The following is a 19,302-nucleotide window of genomic DNA, read 5'->3' as shown; positions in this document are numbered from 1 at the left end:
GGAGGATATAAGACAAAATAGTTCATCAAATGAAGAACACTCATTTCCTTTCACTGGGAAATTTCCTTTTTTCAGTGGGTTGGGTTTTTCGGAAAAGCAGGAACATATGGATGAGAAAGGAGGCTTTATTCCTTCGTTGTTTAAATTTTCTTCTGCAGAAAATCTAGCACCTTCACAGAGCCAAAGAAGTCATCAGAGTTCTAGTGGCATTTCTTCTCTTGAAGACAAAAACATTCATTCAGAAAATGCCATTTCATTAAAATCTAGGTCTGTTCCAAATTTATCAAACCATAAAGAGGAACTTGAACAAACAAAAAACATGAATAAAGAAAACCCATCTAGTGCCCAAGTAAATAGAAAAAAACACCAGGAGAGTGCCTCTGCTACCTTTCAGGCTGCAGGAGAGCAGCAGAGAACTAAGAGTACTCAGGAAGAACCTGGAAATGTAAAAGGAGGATTGACAAGAGAAGGACTAAATGCGTCAGACTTAAGTGACAGCTCAGTTGAATCCATCTCTTCAGCCAGAGTGCCAGAAGCTGCAAGCGCAGATGATACGCGGAAGAAGAACACACCAGGTTTTCTGTCTGGGTTTCTTCGCATTTCTTCCAATGAAAACAGAGCCAATAATCAAGACTTGACTGTTAAAAATGAGAGTGATAGCCAGAAAAGCACTTCTCCTGGATTATTTTCTGGTTTATTTAAATTTGCTTCAAGTGAAAACTTGTCTGAATGTAAGCAAGAGAAGGTGAAAACAAACTCTCTAGGCTTCATGAAGCTTTTTGATAGAGGTGAGGATTCTAGCTCGGAGACAAAACCCAGCAACTCAGGAATGGCTTCTGACACTCAAAGCAGCACTGCAGAAAAGCAGGAAGCTTCCAGCTTCTTAAAAAATCTCCTGCCCAAATCAAAGGAGAAACTGGATAATGTGAAAACAACGGAATCTTCCAAAACTACTGACCACCTGTCCAGTGCAAGAATAAATAAAACAGCTGAGTCCCATGTTCCCCACTGCGTGCATCCTGTGTTCCCTCATGCTCTAAATCCTCAAGACAAGGTACAGGACTTATCTGGAAAGCCTGTAAATGGTAGGCATATCCCCTATCAGGATGCAGAGCCTAGAGGTTTTCCAACTATTTTAAACAAAGGATCAAATGAATTTCTCAATTTGACTAATAAAAGCTGTAACCTTACAGAGCAGTACTCAGCTTATCAGGAAACAAGAAGCCATTCTAGCTTTGAATGGGAATATGAAGTGGGGGAACTGGCTGACACTCATGAAATGGCAGTACCAGTTTACTACGTGTTAAACCAGAACTCTGTTCTGCCTCCTCAGTTCTTGGGCTGGCCTGCAAACGATACGGTAGTGAATCTCTGTAAAAAGGATGGAAACGCAAATGTAATGGATTGGCAGACTAATGCTAATTTTGATGGACAGAGTTTAGATTTAAGTGTGATGTCATATGAGTCGTTGGACCAGTTAATGTTTCAAGATGTCTGTTCAGAAGAAAACGATGCGTGGACTGCTAATTCTCTCAGTGAAAGCTATGGTAACTTTGAAAGAGATGGCAGTTACTCAGAAGAGTTGCCCATGGATTTAAGCTACTCCTCTGGCTGTGATGGAACTATGTGGACTCTAATTGACCAAGAGACTTTAAGTATGGATGAGAACTTTATCTACTCATCCTATAGCCAGGAGTATCAGGAGTGGCTAATGATGCTTGAGCAGGGTATATGGTGGCCATCAGAAGATGGTGATTGTGGGTACTACATGTACAGTGATAGCCAGTATGTGTATTCGCTGCTCACTGATCCCACTGGACAGTATGTCTACGTGTGTGCTCCCGAAACATATTCCTACCTGGACTTCTGGGATTATAATTTTCAGATGGATTCCATTCCAAGAGCTGTGCTAGAAGACAACACAATTGCTGTTTGTGGGTTTAAAGTCCCTCTTGGCAGTGAAGATGAGCTGTTTTGGTTTGCTGAAGAAGAGTCTTTAGATGATTATACAACAAATAAGCCTCTGGATTTGTCAGTAGCTTTGCAGAGGAGCGACCAGCTAATGAACATGAATTTGGAGACTTTTTCACAAATGTTTGAAGAGTCTATTTATTATCAGAGAGAGCAACCATTAGACTTCTCAGGTTATAAACTTCAAAAACTCAAAGTAGATTTTAGGCCTGAAAAGGAAATCCTGAATTATTCAGAGGAGTCTCCGCTAACCCTTGATCTCAGAACACATTCCAGAGCGGCTTTCGATAAATCGCTGAGTAAGGAAGGCAACACCAAGGAACTGGATAAGGCTGTCTCTGTGACAACTACTGGGAGTGGGTCATCAGGATTCTTTGGTTTCCATCTGTTTCAGTCTACTCCTAAAGCTGAAGAAACTGTGGCATCGACTGAAAGAGTAGCAGAAGCAAAAAAGACTGAGGAAGATAAGAAAACACCAGTGAACAAAGTTAGCTCTCTCTTTTCTGCTTTGGGTGGACTGATTGGAAAGTCTTCAGGTCCTGACCCTGAGGCATCAGAAGACTCTGCCTTGAAGAGAACAGACACACAGTTAAAATCATCTGAAAATAAAACTGATGTTTTATCACTTGCACCAAATAGGAAATTAGATGAGGCACGAGCAGGGCAAAAGCTTCCTGTTACATCAGAACCAAGAAGTAGTACTTCATCAGAACTCAATTTGGAGGCTGGTAGAAGTGAAAAGCCAGAATTAAATCAGAATGAAAACATCCATGTTAAAAAGAAAGGATTAACAAAGTCTCCTTCTCAACTGAGCCAAGCTGCTCCAGATGGCAGGCCCATACGAGAAGAGAGACCTGCTAAAGCAACACTGGCTTCCAGGCATCTTGAAGGGCATGCAAGTATTAATGAACCCAATCAGTCACAGCCAAATCAGAGCCACCCAGCCACGGAGCCTGAGGAGACGTTATTTAAAAGTGCTCTGAAATTGTTCAGTCTTGGAGAAGATTCTCCTGCAAGCTCAACTGCCAACAAACCCCAAGCTTCTGGATTTTTTGACTTCTTTAAAACACAAGTAAGCAAAGCACCACAGCCATCATCAGATTTGGAAAAAAGTCGAAGTGATAAACCAGAAAAGGTGATACAGCCAGAACAGAAAGAAACCTCCAGCATCTCATCATTATTTGGATCCCTTGGAGATCTCTTCAAAGTGGAGGCTGTGTCTTCTCAACCAACCCCAAGTACTACAACTCTGCCAAAACCCAACAGCAGAACTGTGGCTGAGTTGAGACAACAAACTGAGAAGTCTGGAGGTCTTCAGAGTGCCAGTATGGCAGATCTGTCCTCCACCCCTAAGGAAGGGGCGAGAACAGAAGGCAAGGAGAGGCAGGTCTCCCCTAGCCCTAGTGTGACAATGGAACAACGAAACAGAAAAGCTGAGGAGGAGTCTCCTGAGAGTAAAAAAGTGCCTCCTGGAAATGCCTCACAGAAGCCAATGGGAGTGGGTCCCAAAGTAAGCCAGTTGAGTCCGTCAGCTGTGCAGCAAAGCAGCGTGCCCTCGGTTGCACCAAAGCAGCAAGGAGGAAATCGTTTAGGAGGCACAGTTAATCAGGCAAAACCAAAGCCAGATCAGACACCCAAAGAGTCGGGTTTCAGTTTGCCGTTCAGCTTTTCTGATATCACTGCTTCGAAATCACAGCCAGCCAGTAGGAGCATATTCTCCTTCTTTACTGGATCAGATGAACCAAAGCCTTCAGCACCTGCTACAGCTCCTGCTAGTGGGAAGCAGCAAGAAACAGAGGGGCTGTTTCATCTGCCCTCCTTCTTCTCCAGCGGTCCATCTGCTGAGAAGAACATGCCTCAAAGAAGTACTAGCTTTAGCTTCTTCAATTTGACGTCCTTTTTGGATGAAAAGCCACAAACCGCTCCAGGACAGGAGAATAATACAAAACCAGATAAACCAGTGAACACTAAGCCGTATATGAAGCAAAGTATTTCCACCGTCTCTGGTGTCAAAATTAGCAGTTCTGCCAGGCAACAAGATGCAGACAATAAAAAAGAAGTGGATGATATTATGGCAGCAGTGACTGGCAAACAAATGTCTAATAACCTCACGATCCCAGAAAATAAATCAGAAGCGCTGGCAGTGGAAAATGTGGAAAGTGTTGCTGAGGTAGCTGAAGAGAGCGACTTAGAGAAGCTTCCGCAGACCGATGACGCTGCAGTCACCAATTCAGCTGCTTCTGGTCCTTGCCTTCAGGCTCCCGGTGTGCAGGGGGATTCTCAGGGCCAACAGACTGTTTCCTTAGGGGCAGAAGAAGATGCTTTGGGTAACACAGGGAAAATGGACAGTGTTACATTGCCTATTGATAAAGAGCCTTATTCTTCAAAAGAACAAGCTTCTGAAAATAAAGATTATAGCGTGGCCTTAGATGATAAAAAGGATTCCCAGAGTCTAAATGACTTAAATATTACGAGCAACGTAAAAAATGAAGCAGTCTCTGAAGAAGTACGTGTACAACATGAGTTGCCAGAACATAAATTACCTGAACAAACACTTGGTGATAGGTTACAACGGGTACAAGAGCTACGTTCTCCTTCTAAAATGCCAGAGGCGTCTAATTTGCAAAACAAACCTAAGGAATCTGAGAGTGATAAATCGGTACTGGATTCTTCAGTTGAAATGTTTTCAAGTTTCATGACAAAAATGAAACCGCCCAAAACATTATCTGGTTTCTTTTCCCAACCTCAAGCTACTGCGCCTCCTACTGCACAGAAGAAAAGCTCCTCTTTCTTTGGTTTCCCATCCCTCCCAAGTGGCCCAGGACCAGCTTTCACAAGTGATCTCTTTGACATCTTCAAAGGTCCAAAAGAATCTCCAAAAGAGATGCCTCCAAAATCAACCCCTAAACCTCAAAGCAGTAGTGTGAAAGATGTCACTGGGTCTGTTCCAGCAAAAGACTCTAGGGAGACAGAAAATATATCTGCAGCCAGAGAGTCTAAAAGAGATGTCACGAGCTCTCTGAAGGAGGATATATTACCTGTTCCAGCAGAAGAGAACTCCACAAAGGAGTCTCCTATGAAAACAGAAACGGAGGAAAATAGGAACTCAGAAACCTGTAAAGAGGAACCTTCGAGGATCGGTCCAGAAACAGCAGTCTCTAGTGAAAATCAAGCCCTCAAGGTTCTGCAGTTGGATAATGATGCACAGCCCTCTGAGATGGCAGATACTAAGCCATGCCAACCTGATCTCAGTAATGCAGTTGATACAGTGCAGGCCGAGGCCACTGACCAGACTGATGTAAACATGTGCCAACCAGATGTGGGATCTTCACCTGTAACAGAGGAACAAGCTGCTTCTACAGACAAGGCAGCCGTTGACATCCTTCAGACTGGCTCTTCTGATGGGCTTGAACTGGAAAGGGAAGCCCCACCTACTGAGGCAGACACAAACCTTTCCCAGTTGAATGAGAGTGCTACACTTGAATCAGAGCCCGCTGTTACAGGGGATCAGGCCAATGCTGGTATCGATCAGCAGGACATGATCAGTAGTAGTGGTAGAGAACCCACAGCTCCAGCTGATGAGCCCAGTGCTCACCTGCTGCAGCTGGGTGAAGAGAAGACAAGCGAGGTACAACAGCAAACCGTTGAACAGGAGAAACATTTAGTGATTGATGAGGTGCCTGCAGAAGGGATTGCTTCCAAATGTGGCTTTAAGAGACAGGGTAAACCTGATAACGTTCCTCCAGATGCAAACAGTAGTAAAATGGTCTTTGAAATACCAAGCATGCCCAGTTTGCCAAAATTCAGCTTTATGTCATCTGCTGACAGTGGAAAGCCATTTGGGTCATTCTTCTCTCAGCAGCCACCTTCTGTTAATAAAGCAGGAGCAGATCAGGGCCTCATGTCCAGCTTTAAGAAACTTTCTTCGACTCTGTTTGAAGGAGGTAGTGAAGAAAAGGTGAGTAAGCCAGAGAGTGCCCAAGGAGCAGTATTTGGGAAAAAGCTAGACTTCTCCTTTCCCTGGCAAAAAGACAACAGGGAGACCTCTGCCAAAAGGGAACCACATGTACCACCACAGGCTTTGTCAAAACCAGATGACAAGGTGTTAGGAACAGTCAGTTCAGATGAAAACTCAAAATCTGCAGTCTCAGATCAACTGACTGATGCAAATATAGAAGTAAACTTGTCTTCAAAGCAGCCTGACACTGTAGACAATGAACTTTCTGAAGAACCATCTGGTGCGAGCGGTGTTGATGCATCCCACAAAGAGCTGGGAGAGAAGTTTGATAAAGAGTCAGAAGATCAACAGAGCGTGATTTCAGGTGAATTGCAGAAGGAAGACCAGGCAGAAGAGCACGCACCAGATGAGCCTGAACTGAAAGAAACTGAGCTTGATTCCGCTCCTAATGAGTCAGTGCTTCATCCTAGCACACAGGCTACAGATCTGAATAGCGTGGAACAACCGAATGAGAAAAGGCTAGTTACAAATGAGGCATAATAAATGGTTTGAAGTTTTTGACCATTTATAATGCAATACTGCAGCAGTAGATATTGGCCTTAGTGTCTGATGTTTGTAGCTCAGTCTATCCCCTATTTGTTGTCAAGTGTTTGCAGTATTACTGATGGCTGTCACAGAGGACGTGGCAGACTGCAGTCACTAGTTACGTACAAGCCCTTAGACCATTTTCTCACCTTTTTCCATTCTCTTTTCTGTCAGTGTAATTGTATTTCCCCTGTTCTTATACTGTGTCCCACTGAATGAGATGCTTTTAGTGCTGATTTCATTAGCCTTTCAGAAGTTATATCCCTTGTGCGTTAATTCTGCTGCATACAATTCACTTTGCTTTCATGTTGAGTGATAATTATGCTGTATTTGCTAAGAAAAAAGTAACAGTGGGCAGAATGTATTGGAAGGAATGAGCATTTTGTTTTCAAAATGCAAGGTAAAGGCTTTTAATTTTAGAGAGATATTTAACTTACTGCTGATATATTATAGAACTAATTAGGTTCATTTCACGTTATTGAAGATTTTAAAACATTATCAGAGATATCAGTGAAGGTATTCTAATGCTTGCTCTTCCTAAAATCTCTGCAAAGGTTATTTCATGCAGTTAGGAAAGCCACTAAAGGAAGGTATCAGTATTTCGTGCGTCTGTATTCAGTCCTGTGGATGTGTTAAGTTGCAATTGCCCTCAAAAATCAAAACAGAGACTTGCTAAACTTGTATCTCTGTGTGATGTAAGTGAAACTTGTGCCTCTGATCGTACAGTTGCAACACTGCACTCCCAAAACTTCCTGTCTGGCTTCAAATTCTCCATCTCCATTAAGCGTTGTTAGTGCTGCTTAATTCTTGGCTGTAGTTTTCCTGACTGCATGAGAAATTTCCATCCACTGTATTTTGTGTGAGGATTCTAGGATTTCAGTCCTGGAAGTGGTGTCTTGAATCACAGAGATCACGCCCCAGTGGCATTGGTTTTTTATATAAATTAAAGTCTTGAAAAAGGTCTGTTGGAGTGAGACGTGGCTTCCCTTTGAACAGTTGCTCTACTTTTGTGAAAGGTTTTAAGTTGATAGTCTTGACAACCTTAATCTTGACTGCAATGTACTTTATCATAAATGTACAATATATATAAAAATAAAGTTAACTTCAAGTTAACTGTACTTCTTAACAATAATCAGCTTAAATGGTCATGGTAAAGACCGTAGCTGCAGTGAAACTGCAGAAGACAGAAACACTTCCACTCTGAATTGCTATGTCTCCATTCTGATTCCTGTCTAGTTATTAGAATATCTTCACTGGCAGTTTCTAGCTGATGTAAGGTGAAGAAGTAGTCAGCTGGCGCTAGAAAGGCTGTTGTAACTCATATACTATACACTGGTCTATATACTGGTAGGCTGTGTATGAAGTATTCTAACGCCTACCAAAGTTTTGAGGTTCAGAAGTCTAGGTCTAGTTCAGGGAGCATAATAGTTAAATATAACTTCATAACATGTCTTTTCAGTAATATTTAGTGTCCCACTCAGTTTGTTAGATCTGCAGATTGCTTTGTGTTTCTCCAAGCCACTGTTTTTTTCTGATGGACTTTCTTATTCTCTCATAGTCCTGCTGGCAGTAGTAGATATGGCTCCTCTTGTAATGTCAGCCAGGGAAGCTCTCACCTAAGCGAGCTGGACCATTCCCATGAAAGTGCCCATGGCTCTGAGCAAGATGATGATCACCAGGAAAGAGGGTCGAATCATTCCTGCCACAGTTCGGGCAGCTACCAGAGGGATGGTCAGGCATGGCTCAAGGAGCAAGAGCAGCCTCGCAGCAAAGGAGAGGAGGAGAAGGTCTGCGAGACAGAGGAGAAACGTGCAGACCATTCTGCAGTTAAGTTACCTCTGGAACTTGAGAAGCCCAAGGATATTGATGCAGGAGCCCAAGTGAGGTAGGTGAAACTATTACCGAGTTCTTTTCAACCAATTCAAAGGCGATTCCTCTCTCTGCTATTTCCTGGGGCAAATTATGTACATTGTTCTTGCAGCCTTCTCTAACAACTACCTTGATGTTGCTGATCTGTGAAACATCTTTATGTGCAGGACCAGTTATTTATGAGACATTGGCTAAGCTTAAACTATGTTTGCTATGTAGGTAAAGAGGAACGTCTGCTAGTGCCTTGAAACTCATTTGCTGTATTTTCTGTTTGTGGTTTGATGAATGCAGTCTGGCCCAAAGATAGCTGCTTCCATTGCTCATGTGTGATCAAGCTTACATGTGAGCAATGAAGAACTACACGTAGTCATGGTTAGAGCTGTACTAGTTCCTGTCTTGTGTAGTAGGCAACCACAATTACAGTTAGTGTTTATGTAGTTGTAGGGTGTAGAATTACAATATGAATAGACATGTTGCTCTGACTCACTGTGGCAGCTTTTCTTGTCCTTGCACTTGGGCTTTCCAAGCTGTCAGCAGCATTGAAAACAGTCTTCAAAAGTATTTCAGCTAAGTTTGGGGGAGTAATGTGCTGGGTCTTTCAGGAATTTAAAATTTCACTACTTAACTTTGGGAGTGACTTTTTTCCCTTGAGGTAATCAAGTCATTGCAGCCCCTAGTGTGGATATGGTTATATTTTCAAAAGCATGAGGGATTGTTTTCATCTGGTTGAGTTAGATCCATGGAAAGATGTCTGCCTGTCAGTACCTTTTGGATGGTACAGCTGGTGTCACTGTGCTTTTAGGAGAGAATTAACCACAGCAGTTCATGTGTGGGCAACCCTTACACTAAAGATGTAAAAAAGGAAAACAAGACCAGAAAAAGTGTTAAACTGTTTTTAAACTCTGACTCACTTTCCTCTTCTCCTTACAGAGCAGCAGGAGTCTTGTCCCAGAATGGCTGGCCTATATTTGTTCACAGGGAAGGTTATTCACATAGTCTATTTCAGGCTAATTTAGGCGTCTAACTTGGATGCTCCTGCATCACTGGCTCCCTTTCTCTCCACTTTCTGGCAGTGCTTTCCTGTCTCCATGGAATATGCATGGAACTGAGCTCTGAATGTTGATCCTTAGACTTGCACCTGAGCTAGATGTGTAGCATGGATGCACATTGCTTGCAGATATGGGTTTTTTCATACCGTCAGCAGTGCAGGGTGCTTTGCAGACAGGGAAAGCTTTCAGTGATACACCTCAGCACCATACAAAAGAAGGAATGCAACCAGAGTCCCAATGTATCCTGTGGTTAGAGAGTGTAAAACGTGCTGGGGGGCACGGAAATGGAGCATTTGTGCCAGATGCACATGCCCTCTTGAAAAGCTGTAGGAAGGGGTGGAGTGAGAAAGGTGCAGCGAATGAGGAAAAACACAGCTGAGCCCTGTTGCCAGCGTTTCTACTGAAGAGGGACTGTAAATTCGTAGCAGAAGGGGTGAGTAGGAAGAGGCAGTGGTTAGAAGGGACCTGCAACAGAGATGGTGATGGAAAACCTTCCATCTGCTTCTTTGTGTGTGCAATTATGATACTAACGTGTTGAACTGGCTTGATCAAGTATCTTGGACTGATTTCCTGATGTTCTCATCAACATCATCTTACTCCTGCGGCTGGATTGTATCCTAGTTTATATCTTTCAGCTCATCAGTTTCCAAGACAGTTCCTTCGTATAAGGAAACCTCTGCTTTAGCCTCTCACTTCCCAGAGCACGTGCAGGGCTGTGTTGACCGGAGCCTGTTGGTTACTTCAGCTTACAGAGCTGAAGCTGTGGTTGCATTGTGTAACATTGAATCTTTAATGCTACAGCTGAGTGTTTTTCATATAGTGATTTTCTGTTTCTTGCCTTTAAGCTACCATGGTGACAACGAGCCACCACCATTCCCTCCAGGAAGAGCCCATTGGATTAGAGCCATTAGCAAAGTTCGACTGCGGCTTCAAGAGGTAGGGTGGAGTATTGCTTCACTCCTTCTCTGTGCTACCTGGGTTTTAGATCTGTGGATGAAAGTGTCATTTCTTCTTCCTTGTAAGACACCTCCTACAGTTTTGATGTTTTGCAGACAAAAATTTAATCAAATGTATTGTATAGGACTGCAGCATGTCGTGATGGTCTTGGAGCTATCTAATTCTACCAAACATTTTGAACATCCTTGTGTGGAACTAGAGATCAATATGAGAAAAGATGCAGAAGCAGAGAAATTAGCTCTGAATTTGTAAATAGTAATAATAATGTCTGGGGCTAAATGGTTCGTGTTAAACTGTTCGAAATGAAGACTTTTTCTGAAGGCAACTTGAGGAGAGGTTGTTAGCTTAGTAGGAGTTATCTGTATTATTTGTCGTGTGAAAATGTTCCTTGGGAAACTTTTACATCAAATATTTTTGTATATACTAATTGAAAGTGGGTGTATAATATGTCTTGGTATTTCCATCTCATGAAAGTAAGATTTAAAAATAAATAATCTTGATTTGGGAAGTCAAAAGGAAAAGGTTGTGACATTTTCTTCAACAGTATAAACACTCTTGTTTTAGAAAACAGCGATTAAGACCCAGAAAGTTGTTGTTTTTTCAAAAAAAGTCTTATACTTTCATCCATCTGTATGCCCACAGAAAGATAACATATGGTGTTCACATTCTATAGATGATAAACTATTGCCTACTACCCAAAGTGCAGAGTTAATGTATTTTATTTAGAAATACTACTTTCTTCTGTAGGTCTCTTGTTTTGTTTTTATAAGAAATTATTCTACAGTATCTATCAGTAGCAGGACTTTTCTTTCTCTTATGGATTTGTTGCAAATCTTTAGGAAAACAAATTTTTTTTTTTTTTTTGTGTATGTCTGCGGAGGTATCTGAAGTGCCATAGCAGAAATAGTTTTTCCCTTGGCTTATCTGGATTGTAAACTCTTTCCCATGTAACAATTACTGTTACTTCACTTCTGAGCAGAAGGGAATCTGGTTGAAACTGTCAACATGACACGAAAAGTGAAATTTAAGAATACCATTAGTATCTAAGAAGGCAAGGAACTTATGTTGTGGTTTTGTAGACCATGCAAGCAAAACAGTTTAGTTCTGTGCCTTATGGAAAACAAGTGCACAAACATACTAGAAGGGACAAAAGGTTCAGTGATGCTTCTGCCTGGATCTCTCTCTCTCTCTTTTTTTTTTTTTTTTTTTTTTTTTTTTTTTTTTTTTCTGAGAGAGTACAAGGTCCATGAGGTGGTTCAGCATCAGTCTTTCTGTTTCTGCTAATCTGGAAGGAAGACCTGCTTTGAGATAACTGTTACAGAAACACTGATTTAGTTACAATAGAATCACAGAATGTCCTGAGTTGGAAGGGACCCACAGGGATCATCGAGTCCAATCCTGTCCCTGCACAGGACAGCCCCCAAATTCACACCATGTGTCTGAGGGCATTGTCCAAATGCTTCTTAAATGTTGTCGGGCTTGGCGCTGTGACTGCCTCCCGGGGGAGCCTGTCCCAGCCTCCACCACCCTCTGGGTGCAGAACCTTTTCCTAATGCCCAACCTAACCCCCCCGGCGTGTGCGAATAAATGAGATTGTGTTTTACTTTGACGAGATGCAGCTGTGCCCTTGAGGCTTGTTACAAACAGGTTCGCAGGAATGCAGCTGTGCCCTTGAGGCTTGTTACAAACAAGTTTGTGAAACTTAGAGGCAGAAAAATAAGGATGAGATTGGATATATCCCTGAAAGAGGAATTTGCGTGCACCAGCTTGAAGAACCAGTAAGTAACGCTGAAGAGACGCGTGGACGCAAGACAGTAGCCGACGAAATGGGTTTTGCTTGCTCGTGAACACTAGATCATATTATAAAAGGGATAGATGGTAAAAATAAAGCATCATTGTCGCTGTCGTCGTCATCTTCGCTTGTCTTCGCTTGTCGGCTTCGCTTGTCTTCGCCTAAACTCATATGCGGAGTCCGTGTTTAATTGCCACACTGGCGTATCTTCCTGGTGTTCCCTCGGGTCCTACCACTGGTCACCAGGGAGAAGAGATCAGCGCCTGCCCCCCTCCTTCCCTCGTGAGGAAGCTGTAGACCGCGATGAGGTCTCCCCTCAGTCTCCTCTTCTCCAGGCTGAACAGACCAAGTGACTTCAGCCGCTCCTCGTGAGGCTTCCCTCTAATCCCTTCACCATCTTTGTGGCTCTCCTCTGGACCCCCTCCAGTAGCTTTGTATCCTTTTTGTGCTGTGGCCCCCAAAACTGCACACAGTGCTCAAGGTGAGGCCGCACCAGTGCAGAGTAGAGCGGGACGATCCCCGCCCTCGACCGGCCAGCAACACCGTGCTTGATGCACCCCAGGACACGGTTGGCCCTCCTGGCTGCCAGGGCACACTCTTGGCTCATGTTCAACTTGCCGTTGACCAGAACCCCCAGCTCCCTCTCCGCGGGGCTGCTCTCCAGCCTCTCCTTCCCCAGTCTGCAGGTACCTCCAGGGTTGCCATGTCCCAGGTGCAAAATCCAGCACTTGCCCTTGTTAAACTGCATCCGGCTGGTGATTGCCCAGCTCTCTAATTTGTCCAGATCTCTCTGCAGGGCCTCTCTGCCCTCGAGAGTGTCAACAGCTCCTCCCAATTTTGTGTCATCGGTAAACTTTGATAACAAACCTTCAAGTCCTGCATCCAAGTCCTTTAGGAAGATACTGAAGAGCACTGGCCCTGAGATGGATCCCTGCAGAGCCCCGCTAGTGACTGGTCGCCAGCGCGATGTGACCCCATTTACTATAACCCTTTGAGCCCGACCCGCCTGCCAATGGCTCACCCATTGCATTCTGTGTTTATCCAGCTGTAGGCTGGACATTTTGTCCAGGAGGATGCTGTGGGAGACAGTATCGAAGGCTTTACTGAAGTCCCAAAAGATTACATCGACTGGCTTCCCTTGGCCACCTAGGTGGGTAACCTTGTCGTTGAAGGACATCAGGTTTGTTAAGGAGGGCTTTCCCCTGGTGACCCCGTGCTGGCTGGGACCAGTGACTGCATTGTCTTTCAGGTGTTTTTCAATACCTCCCAGAATAATCTTCTCCATGATTTTGCCAGGCACAGAGGTGAGACTGACAGGCCTGTAGTTAGCGGGGCCATCCCTGTTGCCCTTCTTGAAGACTGGGACAACGTTTGCCAGCTTCCAGTCAACTGGGACCTCTCCAGATGCCCAAGAGCATTGAAAAATCATTGAGAGAGGTCTCGCTATGACATCAGCCAGCTCTCTAAGCACCCTTGGATGAATCCCACCGGGCCCCACTGACTTACAGGGATCCAGCTGGAGCAGCAAATCCTGCACAAGTTTGGGGTTGGCTGGGAGTTTGTCGTTCTCGCAGTCATGGTTCTCTAGCCCAGAGCTAGAGGGGGTCCCAGAGCCCATCATCGGTGTTGAAGACCGAGGTGAAGAAAGCAGTGAACATCTCTGCTTTGTCTATGTCCCTGTTTGTGAGGTGACCGTGCTCGTCAAGTAACGGGCCAATGTTATTTCTGGCCTGCCTTTTGCTATCTACATACTTAAAAACCCCTTTTTATTGTCCGTCACAGTACCGGCCAGCTTCAGCTCTAGCTGAGCTTTGGCCGCGCGTCTTTCCTCCCTACAGTGGCGAACGGCATCCCTGTAGCCCTCCCAGGTTGCCTGACCTTGCTTCCAGTGGCCATACATTTTCTTTTTTCGTCTTAGTTCTAGCATAAGCTCCCGGCTCAGCCAAGCCGGGCTTCTACCTGGCCTGCTTGACTTCCGACATTTTGGAATTGCCTGCTCCTGTGCTCTTAGGAGGTGGTTCTTAAAAAGTGACGAGCACTGATGGACCCCAGCACCTTCAGAAGCTTTTTCCAGAGGACCTTCCTAAGTCGTTCCTGGGCAGCCTGAAGTCAGCTCTCCTCATCTCCAGAGTCGAGGTCCTGCTGGCAGTTTTGCTCCTGTTACCACAGATTGTAAATTTGACTGCTTCGTGGTCGCTGTGGCCAAGGCAGCCACCAATGGCCACTTCACCCACAAGACCCTCTCTGTTAGGAAGCCGCAGGTCGAGGAAGGCACCTTTCCTGGTTGGTGCTCTTAGTACTTGTATCAAGAAGGTATCATCCAGATGCTTTAAGAATCTTCTGGACCTGCCTATACCAGCTGTGTGGTATTCCCAGTTGACATCTGGTAAGTTGAAGTCCCCCATAATGACAAGGGCAGATGACTTGGAAGCATCCCTTAGTTTCTGAAAGAATAACTCATCCGTGTCATCATCGTGGCTGGGTGGCCTATAATAGACTCCCACAATGACATTTGCTTTATTTGTCTGTCCCTTAATCCTTACCCAGAGGCTCTCAGCTGTGCCATCGCCAACTGCTAGCTCCATGCATTCCAGCCCCTCCACTGCATACAGTGCCACCCCGCCGCCTCGCCTGCCCTGCCTGTCCCTCCTGAAGAGCCTGTAGCCATCCATCATGGCACACCAGTCACAGGACTCGTCCCACCAGGTTTCGCTTATGCTTATGATGTCGTATCTCTGGGACTGGGCCAAGGCATCCAGCTCCTCCTGCTTGTGCCTCAGACTGCATGCATTTGTGTAAAAACACTTCAAGTGTGGTTCATTGTGCTTGTTGCCTCGTGGAGCAGCCTGAGGAACCTCACTAGCACGCAGCTCCTTGAACTTTGGCGTGCCATCCCATTGCTAATAGTAAAATGTCATCATTTGCTTTGCCTTGGCCTCTCCTAACAACTACTGATTCCAACAAAAAACGTAAGAGAGCTTTCCAGCAGCCTGCTCCAGGGCTTAGCTATCTTTGCTGTCTGAAGGCTTTTCCTAACCTCTGCTCTAGATCTCTCTTGTGCCATACATACCCATTTCTCATGACTGCGACAAGGAGTAAAGGAGCAGAACGGATTCCCTTCCTCTCTGGAACAGCGAAGGCCTACTGTAAAGAGAGGACAAAGCCCCGCTCACTCTTCTCATGTTCACTAAATGACCCTTTTACTTTTAGCCTTTTCTTGTGAGTTTTTTTTAGGCACTCCTTAATCAGCCTGTCTTTTTTTTTTTTTTTTCCTTTCTTTGTTTTTCCTGAAGTGCAGTGTCCAAAGCTGAATGTAGAAACCCAGCTGAGAGCCTGCTCATGTGCACGACAGAGCAACAAAGACTTTGTTCCCCAGGCTGTGATCCTGATATCCCAAGATACCAGGTATCCTGCTCTGGTGGTGCCTTTTTATCGCAGGCTAACACTGATGCGTAGTTAGCCTGTTATCCTTTCCAGAGCTGAGGTTCCTTCTGAAGAAGTGCTTTGTCAGTTGTTCCCTAGCCTAATTTGTGTTGGATTACAGCTGAATATGGCTTTGCACTTGTTCTTACAGAATTGTTTTTTTTCACTCCTTAAGCACATTGCTGTCTGTCTCTTCCTAATCTGTTATGCCTACAAATCCTTCACGTTGTATGTGAAAGAGTTGTGTAGTACCCAAGCTGCCAGGCTGTGTGCTACCAGAGCTGCCTGAGGGACCCTGCTTGATACATTCTTTGAGTTTGGCTACTCTGAGTGTAATTTTTTCCAGTGTGTTTGCATCTGTTTTAGCAGTTTCATCCAGACCTCAGGATATAAAACTTCTACTGTTCTTCTCCTACCCCTAAGACTAATCTACCTTGTCATAGAAGGAAGTTAAATGCATTTGACACAGTTCTACTCTTGATGAAACCATATTATTTCTTTCCTTTTTATGTTTTAGAAGATTTGCAAATAATTTGATTATTTGTTCCAGCCTTCAATTCCCAAGAGCAGGGGGGGGAAGTCAAGTTAGCACTTTCATAATTATCCAAGTTCTCCTCTTCCTATTTTTTAAGGATAAATGCTTGCTTTGCCCTTTTCAAATCTTCAAGTATATTGCCTGTTTTTCAAGTTCTTAGTGCTTTGTGATTGTCAGTGTTGCAACCTAGTACCTGAGGATGAAGATTTATCAGGGCCAGCTGACTTAGAAATAACTACCTTGTCTGTTTGCTTTCAAATTTGTTTTCCTTTACTGCAGGCTAGTTTTTATAATGTGCTAAACTTTTTTCCCCCCTTTTTTAAAAAACAATAATAATTCTGTCAGCTGCCTGGCTGCAGTTGTCCCTGTCAGTGAATACCTGAAGCAATTAAGGCATCAAATGTTCCAGCCTTCTTAATGCCACCTGATGATAGTTTTGTCTTCTGTGAGTAGCAGTCATTTTTTGTCATATTGTATGTTGACTGCTAGGAGTTTTAATTCTGTGCTTTGGCCTTTTGATTTCTTTCCTGTGCAATCATGCTTGTCCTTAAAAACTTTATCAAGAAGATATCTATAGTTCGGTTCAAGCGCTCTGAAGAGCTTGTGATTTTTTTGGACAGGTCTCTCATTGTATGTCCTTTCCTTCCTCTTCACTGGGATAGCTTGTGATTCTTGTTTGTTAATGCTGTTTCATTAACTGTTAACAGTTTCCTGAACTCCTGGTCCTTTAAGCCTGTTTCTCATGAGCTCTAGCCACTGATTTTCTGAGTTTTTATTAGTCTGTGTTCTTGGATTACATAGTGTTTTTCTAGCTTACCTAATTCCTTTCCTTCCAAGATACCAGGAAGACTGTCACAGCTTTCTCAGATGCATTTACATGCCCATTTCTCTCTGTACTTTTGCTCAAATCTAGAGGAGCATCTGTGCTTGTTGCTTTCTGCACCTCGTGCATCACCATCAGCTCGTTCCTAGATCTTGTTTGAAAGTCAGTGGTACGAATACAGACTATCGGGGTAAGTGTCAGGATTTGAAAGGTCCCTGTGGTGAAAGTCTAACCAGGTGGTTCGGTTGGTAGTTACATGTCTCATTTCTCTGATCACTGTATTAACATCTTCCCATCTTCTATCATTACCTAGAAGCTTTCAAGAGGACTATCCTCTTCTTTTATTCCAGCACTTAGAGCAGCTGCTTATGTCCCTAATGTTCAAAGTGATGCCTCCAGCTCTTCTCCAAGATCCCCTTCCTCAACGCATGGAGCTCCAGTTCACCGATCCGAACTGCTGGATTCCTCTCACAGAGACTACTGAAATGGTTCTCATGACTCTTAATTGTTAATGAACTGGCTGGAATTTGAAAGAAAGAAAAGGAAAAAAAAAAGACAGACACCCAAGAAGTTTCCATCTGTGATGTGATTATAAATCCCCTGAGCAATTCAGCCTCCTACCTGGGAAGAGATTAATATTCATGTGAATAATGTACATGCATCCTACAGCACCATGAGTCAGAGAAATGTAGTATTTTAATTAAGACTTGACAGTTATAAAATGGCACAGGAATTTGTGCATGTTAAGCTTTGTGGTAGCATGCACAGTTTTTTTTCTTCACTTCTGCTGTTTTGCTTGTTCTCTTTCTGTGTTTGTGAAGAGGGAACTTAATTATGCCAGAATCAAACTAGGGTTTTCAGCCCTGAGAGGGATGACTCAATAATTCTCACCTTCACACTTAGAACTTTGTCTACAAAGAGGGATTAATTGATAGCTCGTCTGCTGCAGTCCCTCTATGGGAGCTTCTTTTCTAGAAGAAGAACAAACACATAGCTTTTGCACCTTCAACTTGCAACCCTCCTTAACTGAAATAGCCTTCAGCTAGGGACACAGCTGTGTGACTTTTAAAGTTACACAAATTTGAATCTGAGTTTTGTATAACACAGAAGAATTGGCAGGCTGGAGAAGAGGAAAAAATCAGTCAAATAATGAAGTTGCCTCTCTTACCAATTCTTTCAAGTACATTTAAGTGTTAAAAGAAGGTGTGGGGTCTAGGATTTTATCCACTTACATTGAATTTGTTTATGGGGGAAGAAGTCTTATGCATCATTTTCCTCTTATGTCAGGAGATTAAATACATCCATTTACTTGTTTTCATTTAAAAACCAAAGTCATTGGAGCAGTGTTTCCTCTTTGATTTTTCTTCTTCTAGATGCCGTTTTATACCAATTATTTTGATTTTAATCTTTGTCTTTCCCTGTTAAATGTCAATACTCTTGTTCTTTTTGACTGCTATGTAACTAGATCACCTACCAAGATGGCAGATGTGGTTCCTGACATTGTTTTTCTGGAATATGATAAGCACCTGCAGCAGTGGGGCTAAATGACTGTACTCCTCTGGTCTTACAGGTACCCAGTCGTGTCTTCAGTCTTACTTTCCCATGCCCCGTAGTTTCACAGTCAACACTTCTGATCAAGCACCTGCAAGTGTTTCAGAACCATCAGGGTGTCACTTTTAAAAGCCCTGGTCCAAGGGAGGGTGTTGTATTGGTGATTTTGGAGTGTGAAGCCCTGTTTTTATTTTGAGAAAGAAAGCTGTTGGTGCAGACCACCACTGATGTAGCCCTGAAGAGTCCTTTCTGGACTTCCACTATTCCACTGTTGGTGAGGAGACCAGCCAGGCACTGACTGGTGCCAGTTTTGGTTGCTAGTTTCATTTTAAGTTACCTGCCTGCCCCCACTCCCCACATGTGAACCCAGGCCGGTAAAACCACGTACTGTACACCAGCCCAGATGGCTAGTGGAAGACATGCCTGCTTTGAGCCAGTCATCAAAAGATTAGAAACTGTCCCTTTCCACCTTTCATGAACTGTGCCGTCCATGCAACAGTTTACTTTGGGCATTTTATTTCCCTTAAGCTTTGTTGCCTAGGTGTCTTTTTATCAGTCCCGTGAAGATGAGTAAGCTCTGCGTTTTCAAAGCCTCCCACACAGTGGCAAAGAAGCAAACTGAAGCACTGTGACTCTAACAGAGTTACTAGAAACTTCTCTTCAAACAAAAACTACATCCTACATCTCCAGTTAAATGTCTTCCTTCTTTTCTACCTGTTGTATTTATGAAGGCCATCTTTAACCTCCACCAAAATACCAGCATTGCTGATCAAATGTCCCAGGGATCAG

General features: G+C 43.7%; 1 protein-coding gene across 3 annotated transcripts in view; it reads left to right on the top strand.

Annotated features, from left to right (window-relative positions):
* The window catches only part of UNC13B (unc-13 homolog B), a 224,037-nt gene that overhangs the window by 75,022 nt on the left and 129,713 nt on the right, over positions 1–19,302 (top strand). For all 3 annotated transcript variants that reach the window (XM_087777597.1, XM_087777596.1, XM_087777595.1), the window contains exons 9-10: positions 8,073–8,399; positions 10,278–10,368. In XM_087777597.1, coding sequence (XP_087633723.1) covers positions 8,073–8,399; positions 10,278–10,368 — 418 coding nt within the window. The remainder of the gene's footprint in view (positions 1–8,072; positions 8,400–10,277; positions 10,369–19,302) is intronic.

Source organism: Nipponia nippon, unplaced genomic scaffold (genome assembly GCF_047370975.1).
Source record: "Nipponia nippon isolate SJK-2023a ecotype South Korea unplaced genomic scaffold, ASM4737097v1 scaffold_40, whole genome shotgun sequence".
NCBI classification, from domain to species: domain Eukaryota; kingdom Metazoa; phylum Chordata; class Aves; order Pelecaniformes; family Threskiornithidae; genus Nipponia; species Nipponia nippon.
This window is presented reverse-complemented; position numbering and strand designations above follow the sequence as displayed.